The sequence below is a fragment of the Drosophila bipectinata genome, chromosome XR, assembly GCF_030179905.1.
Source record: "Drosophila bipectinata strain 14024-0381.07 chromosome XR, DbipHiC1v2, whole genome shotgun sequence".
In the NCBI taxonomy this organism is placed as follows: Eukaryota; Metazoa; Arthropoda; class Insecta; order Diptera; family Drosophilidae; genus Drosophila; species Drosophila bipectinata.
This window is the reverse complement of record NC_091735.1, coordinates 9,705,995-9,715,796: the sequence shown is the minus strand read 5'-3', so window position 1 is coordinate 9,715,796 and position 9,802 is coordinate 9,705,995. Positions and strand designations below refer to the sequence as shown.

Here is a 9,802-nt window from a genome sequence, read left to right as displayed (position 1 = left end):
AGCAAACAATAATTATTACATTTCTTGAACTAAAAAAATGAACTATTGAACTAAAAAAATGTTTTCTAGAAAACAAAAAGGGTTGCCAAATAACGATTGCCAGGATTGGCTAGTAATACATATACAAAAAAATATTACTTCACTTTACTTGTTATTACTTAAAAATACTTTTCAAGCTCTGTCCCAGATATATGAAAAAAGGCAGTACCTATTCGACCAAATATAGATATAGTTAACTTATAGTATAAATGTAGGTAGTATACTAGAAATTAGTGTTCGGCAATGAATACGATGATATAATTTCAAAGCATAAGTATTAGCAACGAATATCAGAAATTAAGCTGTGTATTTCAAAGCATAAGTATTAGCAACGAATATCAGAAATTTATACTGTATGTGCGGCAGAGCTCGGGCAGAGAAATATTCTATGCCCCTGGAATAGGGCCCTGCCGATATATAAATGAAAAATTTGTTATGTTTAGTTGGCAAGGAAAAAAAAAGGAACGAAAATTATCCAATTCCAATACAGGGTAACTATGATAATATCAGACGTAATCTTGTTGCTGTTGGTCCCACTTCGCTCTTCAATCCATTGACGGTAATACTGGATATCCACATACACTCCAGGAAGCCCCGGTTCCGCACATCCATAGCCCCAAGAAACCACACCAACAACGCGTCCGTCATGAACCAAAGGACCTCCTGAGTCACCTTGACAAGAATCCGTGCCGCCCTGAAGGAGTCCGGCGCACATCATGCCAGGCAGTAATCCAGACTTGTAAATCGTCCGGCATGTGTGGTAGCGGATAGTGGTCACGTTGACAGTTAGCAAAATGTTCGACAAAGAGCTCTAAGGGGTATGTATTATTATTTTTATCATTATGTCCTTTGATCTCTTCCCACCTGCTCTGTTCGCCCCCATCCGGCTATTTGGCACACTCTGCCCGGCGGTGTAACCTCCCTTGTCAGTTGGATGGGAGTTGCAAATTGGGCCTGTAGCACCCTGGAGCTCAAAAACAATATGCCCACATCGTCGCGCATGGTGTCCGGACTAAAGGTGCTCATATAAGCCATAGAGCTCACCTGGGCCACAATTGTGCCATTTTGTCTCTCAAAGCGATTTAAGGTCCCCATGACCACGACAAATTCACTTGGCTGGCGATAGCGCTTTTTTTGATTGCTTTTGATAGAAAAGATTTCTAGGACAATAAAGAATACCTAAGGATGAAGCCCATTACTCACTTGTACAGGCAGTGGGCTGCTGTTAGGACCTTATAGACCGAGATTAATGCACCACCGCATATGTGGCCACTGCCGAAGTTGTTGTCATGCTTACGCAAACGTATGGATACTAAGTGGCGTGACTCATTTGCTTTGGCGATGCTGCCGTTGATGATTCGCGACTCCTGGAACAGTTTTCCAGCATGGCAATTGATAAGAATCCCCAAGAAGCAGGTACAGGCCAAAATCCAGCAGCGAGCCATGTTGTGCAACAGAGTTCCGTCAGATCGCGATTGTCACTAAATAATAAAATGCTAGAAGCTGCTGCCACAGCTGCTGTCTAACAATTGACAATCAGTGTTCTCCTATCTGTCTGATAAAAAGAAACAAGCTTATTATGTGGACATTTCTTACCTCATGTCTTCATAAAAATATACCCATTGGTGAAGCGGAAAAGTGTATATTTTAATGTACATACATATACATATGTACTACATTCTGTATTTTAATATAAACGGAATTATTAATGTGTTTTTTTCTTTACTCAAGGGTAAAAATTTTGAACTGTAGTATTTTGGATGAACCTCAACGCCCGATTTTTCTCAATTGCTCTAAATAGGCTTTATTTGGAGAAACATGTTGAAATTTTATACAAGACGCAAATGAAACACTCGCTATTTGTTAAGCTAGCCATGTAGTAAAATTGGCTAGCCATGCTAAATAATGATTATTAATACACCGCATAATCGTAATCGTACTTATGATTTTTTTTTAACTGGATATTGTATTAGTGATGTTGTTTCAGCATATTTCACATATGATATATATATATTATATGAAAAAGTCATGATATATATTTCGTTTCCAACTCAATGTCGACGAACAAGTTTCAAACACGAGTAATGGGCATATACATTTTCCTACGATCGCAACCAATACCTGAAGTTCAATCATAGTCAAACATATTTGATTTAAATTCTAACCGGTGCACTATAGAAAATTTGACCACTTTTTCTGGCCAAAAACCATTTTTTGAAAGTTAAAGGATTAAAATAATTTTAACTGCATATCATTCGCAATAGATTAATTTTTAATGTTGCATACCAGAAATTTTCATAGATGGCGCCACTGCGAAAAAATCAGGTGTTAAAAACAGCTTTTGATGTTAAAATTTACATGAGCTTAGAATTTACGATTTTTGGTGCGATTTTAAAAACGCGAATACTGAAAATTTTATGGACAAAATCAAAAGTTTTGAAATGAATACTTTTCAGTATGGTTTGTATTATGTGTTTGTGTATGTGAAGTATCCAAAAAAACTTGTGTTGTCTTTTTAATAAAGTGAAAACGTAAGCAGTCTAGCAAAAGACATTTTTAGAAATAAATCTCATTTTTAAAAAGAGATTTAAACTAAGTCCGACCGAGTCGGACATTGTAATTTAGTCCATGTTGTAGATTGTTTAATTTTCTTCAAATGAGTGAAATATGAATATGCCCTTTTATGCTCTTTCGAAGAAATTCATAATTTAAGGAGGCAACCTCAAAACCTTGAATGTGAATCTGTTAGCTGTGAGACTAGTGCAAAACCGATTTAAATTTAAAAAAAATAAAAAATTTTATTAAAAAACAAGAAAGCAAAGCTAACTTCGGGCGGAGCCGAAGTTGATATACCCTTGCAGCTAAAACCGAATATATAGCGCAAACATCGGATATAGTTGGCCGATCCTTATGATTACATCATAATAAAACCAATTAATTACAATAAAAAATCTAAAAAAAAGTCCCAAGCTTCTATCTTCAAAAATACGAAATTTAATATTTCTACCAAATACCATTTCCGATCGTTCAGTTATATGTCAGCTATAAGATATAGTCAACCGATCCTAATGAAACTTTGTAGGTCGGATTAACTGACCAAAAATAGAATGTGTACCAAGTGCCAGCTTTCTATCATCAAAAACACGAAAGTTGGGTCATTTCCGATCGTTCAGTTATATGGCAGCTATAGGATATAGTCGGCCGATCCTTATGAAATTTGGCATGTCATATTATTTTGCCAAAAATAGCTCTCATATCAAATTTGAACTCTCTAACTCTAAAAACACCGAAGTTATACCATTTCCGATCAATCAGTTATATGGCAGCTATAGGATATAGTCGGCCGATCCGGGCCGTTCCGACTTATATACTGCGTGCAAAGGAAAGAAGGGTGTGTGCAAAGTTTCAAGTCGATAGCTTTAAAACTGAGAGACTAGTTCGCGTAGAAACAGACAGACAGACAGACGGACAGACGGACAGACGGACAGACGGACATGCTCATATCAACTCAGGAGGTGATCCTGATCAAGAATATATATACTTTATATGGTCGGAGATGTCTCCTTCACTGCGTTGCACACTTTTGGACAAAATTATAATACCCTCTGCAAGGGTATAAAAAACACACCTATTTTTTCAAAAGAAGACTATGGCTTTATAAAACACTAAAAAAGAACCTAATTGAAATATCTTGCTTAGTTCTACAGTTAGCTGTTATTTTTAAATAGGGCGCGGTGCCACGCATACAATTTTTTCAAATCTTAAATCTGTTGACCATGTGAACTCAAATCAAAAATCAGAACTTAAATATCTTGTTTCTTTCTTGAGATAATATTTTTGGCCAGAAAAAGTGGTCATATTTCTTATAGTGCCGTGTTCTGTCACTTTGTGTTCGTTTATTTGTGCACACATACATTTGTATTTCTAGAAAGTTTTCTGCCGAGTAGCACGGTTTTCGTTTGAGGAAAATGGTGGAAAGCAATAAAATTTTGTTGGAAAAAATTAATTACGGTGAATGGACAATATTTTCAATAATACGCATTGCACCGTTTTTTTCCTGATAAATGCTAAAAACCAAAAAAAACGTTTAAAATTAATTCGAAGACCCAATATGTACCATATACAGGCAGACAGATCACATATGTAAGTTAAATTGTTTGTAGTTCGGTGAATTAAAAAAATGAAAATTTTATTTTTTAATTTCACAACTTGGTGTTAAACCTTTATTTATTAAACGCAAAATTACAAGACACTTTTGGTTTTTTCTTAAATACTTTTGTCAACCGTTCGCGGTCTCGGTCAAAATAGGACTGCCTTCTTAATTCTAAATCTGATCCAAAGAACCTCGGCCATCAGTTGTGTTTAGATTAGAGGCTTAAGATGAAACTGTCGCATCTTATTGTGAAATTCGATTAAGCTGATCGATGCAATTTGGTGGGTACTTGAAACGCAAAAGGCGTAATTGATTGGGCTTCGGAGGGAAGCTGATGTTTACTTTTGATTTTGATTTGTTTATGGGGAACCGAGATCGCGCCTCAGAGCCAAAGACAAAGCCGAAGGCAAATGCAGAGTTTGAAAATATTGTTTATAAAATTCATAAGTGGAAAGCCATAAGTGGCCTGGATTTATGGGTTGGATAATTGAGCCAAAGATCAAGCCAAAGGCAAATGCAGAGATTGAAAATATTGTTTATAAAAGCCATATGTGGCCTGTATTTAGGGGTTGGATAACTCTCCCCCTTCTAAAATGGATCGTCCCGATTCAATATGAAATTCGTTTAAATGATCTCTTAATTCTGTTAAAAAAATTTCTTGGTTAATAGATTTTTCTGGTTCAGGCCGATGTTTTTTGGTTACAAATAATATAGCATTTTTGTATTTTATAATAAGTGAAAGAATCAAAAATATAATGATTAAAATTAATTATATAAAGGTAATTGATATTTTAGTATTCCTAATTTTAACGAATGGGTTTAAAATGTTTATATTATCTAAAGAAAGATCAGAGTTATTTGATAATATGTAATCGGATATTTCATAATTTTTAAAGTGGTTCGTAGTTACGTATTCAAGAATTTTATTTTGCAAATTGGTATATGAGATATTATTAATTTTAGTTGTACCATTAAATGTTATTAAAAACGAACCGTTTAAATGGGAGTTGTTAACAATATTGTTCCCATTTATAAGGATGGCACCATCTTGTATGATGTCTATTTTTTTATTTTTATACCCTTGCAGAGGGTATTATAATTTTGGTCAAAAGTGTGCAACGCAGTGAAGGAGACATCTCCGACCCTATAAAGTATATATATTCTTGATCAGGATCACCTCCTGAGTTGATATAAGCATGTCCGTCTGTCCGTCTGTCCGTCTGTCTGTTTCTACGCGAACTAGTCTTTCAGTTTTAAAGCTATCGTCTTGAAACTTTGCACACACCCTTCTTTCCTTTGCACGCAGTATATAAGTCGGAACGGCCCGGATCGGCCGACTATATCCTATAGCTGCCATATAACTGATTGATCGGAAATTGTATAACTTTGATGTTTTTAGAGTTAGAGACTTCAAATTTGACATGAGAGCTATTTTTGGCAAACCATTACGACATGCCAAATTTCATAAGGATCGGCCGACTATATCTTATAGCTGCCATATAACTGAACGATCGGAAATGACCCAACTTTCGTGTTTTTGAAGATAGAAAGCTGGAATTTAATACAGATTCTACTTTTGGTCAGTTGATCCAACCTACCAAATTTCATCGGCCGACTATATCCCATAGCTGCCATATAACTGAACGATCGGAAATGGTATTTGGTAGAAATATCAACTTTCGTATTTTTGAAGATAGAAGTTTGGGACTTTTTTTAGATTTTGTATTGTAATAAATTGGATTATATATTCCTATTCCCATAAGGATCGGCCAACTATATCCGATGTTTGCGATATATATCCGGTTTTAACTGCAAGGGTATATAAACTTCGGCTCCGCCCGAAGTTAGCTTTCCTTTCTTGTTTTCTCTTATTTTTTTACAGGTTGATTTCTCACCATTTAATAATCGGGTAAAACACGTTTTTTGGTTACTTAGAGTGCAATAATTATTAAAAAGTTCGTTCTTAAAATTAGACATTTCGTAAAAAATATTTTCGCATTTTGCGACTTGATCGCTTAATACTAGTTTTCCATCGATTTGGGAAATCGCTCTAGCGTGATATATTTCACATCTGTTTTTTATTATTGGGTATTTTATATAAATTATTAAAAGTTCTTTATGCAATGCGATTTTAAAAGAAGAGATGTCCATTAAATCAGCTATAATTACTGGTTTTTGTTCATGTTTTAATATTTCCAAGATGTCATCATTGTTTAAAATTTTGGTATTAAAAACGTCTATTTTTGCTAGAGTGATTGTGTCAATTAAATTTTGCAGATCAAATGTTAATAATCGCAAGCGATGTTTTCGAAGTGGTAGATCTTGATCAATAAATACTTTTTTAAAATCATCGGAAAGAGATTCTATTTCTTTGAATAATCGGGAATTGATAATAGACTGCTTATTATTGTTTTCAATTAATTCATTAATTTTATTCTGAACTGTAACAAAATCATCATGGTCCGGATATAAATACTCGTAGAGCATTTCCCCTTATTGAATTGTTTGTTTCTTTGGTAATTACACTGTCCTTTCCGTATGTCATTATGGTTTTGTTTATTAGTAAGGTCATTTTTTTATTGACTTCGTTATAGTACTCAGTAATTGTCATTCGTCCTTGCCTGAGGATACTTAGTTCTGACTCGAGAACATGTATTGGTCGTTTGTCACTATATATAAAGTCCAATCGGGATAAGATTGCTTTAAAGTTTAAAACTGTGCCATGATTGGTAAGAGCATCATGGGCAGCTCCCATAATTTTATTTCGTAAAATTGTTAGAGCGATAAAATATTGTTCACTTTCAATTTTATAGAGACTCATTGCAGTTTCTGCAGCTTCCCTCCAACCTACATATTGTGTTGCTTCTCCTGTGAAATTTGGTAAGGATTTTACCACTTCAAGTGTTGTATCGCATTTTATAGCTGGGTCAATTGTTTGTACTTTATAATCTTCCACAGTGTTTGCATCTGTGGCTAGCCTTCCTTCTAAACATTCTACTTTCCTGCTAACTTCATTCAATTGAGCGTTTATTAATCTGTTTATCAATTCTACTGTTAAACTGCCGGCTGTGGCTACACTGCCTGCAGAAAAATTTGGTGCTGAACCTCCGGTTGCCATTGTTAGATTTAGTTCACAAAAGCTATTTATCAAATCTTCCAGAATTATTCTTTATATTTTTTTGTTAAATCGCGAATCTTACTTTTTGCAATATATAAATCTTATATTATTTTTCTCGAATTTACAGGTCTTAAATTTTAGTCTTTAATTTTTTTATTTTAAATTAATTCCTCACGATATTGTCCCGTTGGGGTCTTCCTTCTGTGTGGTTGGTGGTTGATAGAGAATGTCCTGTCTTCCTTCCTTGGGTTTTTTTGTTGGAGCGAGTTGTCGTTTTTATTTGAGAATGTCCTGCCTTCCTTTCCTGGTTTTTCTTGTTGGAGTTGTCGTTTTATTTGTTTTTGTTGTTCTTGTTTTTTTTTTTTTTGTGCGTTGATTTTTTTTTTAGTTTTTGTGTTCTTGTAATTGTTTGGTTTAAAATTTCGGTCCACCTTTGTTTTAATTCACTCTTTATGGATTATTTCATTAATTAATTTCCATTTACTTTATTGTTAACTATCACTGTCACTTGGTAGTGTCGTTTGGTGGATGTTTTAATTTTTCCACTAAAAATGTTGAGTTGTTGACCGCGCGAGTTCCGTTTATGTTTAACTTATTTTTCATTAAACTATTTTTTGGAGCTTTATGTGACGCGGCCCCTTGAGTTGGGCGCCAGTTAAATTGTTTGTAGTTCGGTGAATTAAAAAAATGAAAATTTTATTTTTTAATTTCACAACTTGGTGTTAAACCTTTATTTATTAAACGCAAAATTACAAGACACTTTTGGTTTTTTCTTAAATACTTTTGTCAACCGTTCGCGGTCTCGGTCAAAATAGGACTGCCTTCTTAATTCTAAATCTGATCCAAAGAACCTCGGCCATCAGTTGTGTTTAGATTAGAGGCTTAAGATGAAACTGTCGCATCTTATTGTGAAATTCGATTAAGCTGATCGATGCAATTTGGTGGGTACTTGAAACGCAAAAGGCGTAATTGATTGGGCTTCGGAGGGAAGCTGATGTTTACTTTTGATTTTGATTTGTTTATGGGGAACCGAGATCGCGCCTCAGAGCCAAAGACAAAGCCGAAGGCAAATGCAGAGTTTGAAAATATTGTTTATAAAATTCATAAGTGGAAAGCCATAAGTGGCCTGGATTTATGGGTTGGATAATTGAGCCAAAGATCAAGCCAAAGGCAAATGCAGAGATTGAAAATATTGTTTATAAAAGCCATATGTGGCCTGTATTTAGGGGTTGGACAACTTGTACATACTTTGGATGTGCATTGAACACATCAAACATTTCTATCACACGTATCATAACAGAATCACTTGAGTAAACAACAGATGATTGAAATCAAACAATTATACTCGAGTAAAAATGCCTTGAATTCTGACTTAACAACAGTTCAACGAAATGAATCGTTAGCAGCAATCGCATCAAACGATTTGATCGAAGCCTGTTTCGCCCATAGCTTGTACTTCATTCAAATAGGTTCATGTAAAATTAAATCACCTGAGTGAACCGTCGTGGAACTCGCTGTAAAAATGAAAACATTTGAGAGCGGGTTCCACGACAAACGGCTGGCAGATGAGAGGGGGAAAGAGAGAATTTCATTTTTAGATCGTAACATCTTTGGAACGATGAAAGTTTGAAACTTTCAAAACGAACCAATGCACTATAGGGTTTTTGACCTGTTTTTGTGACATTAATTAATACCTCGGTCAGTTTTGGAGATATCGACATGAAACTTTACCAATCGTTATTTGATCCTAAGCACATATAGTATGAAAATCGTTCGGATCAGGAAACTATATCCTATAGCTCCCATAGGAACGATTTGGTAAAAGTAAAGATAAATTAATGAAATTTAAGGAGCTGATATTTGTTGCTATTTTAATAGGATATAGCATTTTTGAACCAAATCGGATAACGCTTTCCCTGAGAACTATCAGTTTAAAATACCGGATTTCAGTGTTCTTCCATACAAATGCATATAAAAGTTGAAAAAGAAAAATTCCTTCATACAGTAGTATTAATCTTATTATTCTTTTTTTCATTTTCTATAATATATCAATATTATCTAAAAAAACAAGCTGGAATTGTTAAATTCGTCATCTTCGAGACAAACATTATTTTCGTATTCGTACGAAAGCATCTCAATTACCTCAATTGGAAGTAAAAGACTCTTTAGTTTTTTATGCATCTCGATAAATTAAGGACGAAATAATTGGATCTGATGTATCCATAGCTTGGTTGTGCTTTCTTGAATGATGACGCCTGTCTGATTTATACAGCTTTTTTCAGGACTCAGACGCTTCTTCTCCAAAATAGCCGACTGGAAGAACCGTATTTTCCATTACTTTCATTTAAAACTGGTGGCTTTTTTTTCTAAACGGCATTATCCACATTGTTATTTGTATGGCGTTCAAAAAAACATTGTACAGCCATTTGTTGCTCAGCCCGGCCCCTTTCGCTGTTCCAAGCAGCGACCAAATCGGCTTTGGAGAAAGTGAG

General features: G+C 34.8%; 1 protein-coding gene across 2 annotated transcripts in view; it reads right to left on the bottom strand.

The window, feature by feature from the left end:
* Positions 1-329: 329 nt before the first annotated feature.
* Positions 330-9,802, bottom strand: part of LOC108124643 (trypsin-2) — a 43,229-nt gene continuing 33,756 nt past the window's right edge. The window contains exons 1-4 of one of the 2 annotated variants that reach the window (XM_070276417.1): positions 4,261-5,249; positions 1,243-1,594; positions 904-1,180; positions 330-850 (exon numbers count right to left, since the gene is read on the bottom strand). In XM_070276417.1, coding sequence (XP_070132518.1) covers positions 479-850; positions 904-1,180; positions 1,243-1,484 — 891 coding nt within the window. In that variant the 5' untranslated portion in view covers positions 1,485-1,594; positions 4,261-5,249 and the 3' untranslated portion in view covers positions 330-478. Of the gene's footprint in view, positions 851-903; positions 1,181-1,242; positions 1,595-4,260; positions 5,250-9,802 lie in introns of those variants that run through there. The other variant, XM_017240410.3, reaches the window with a different exon arrangement.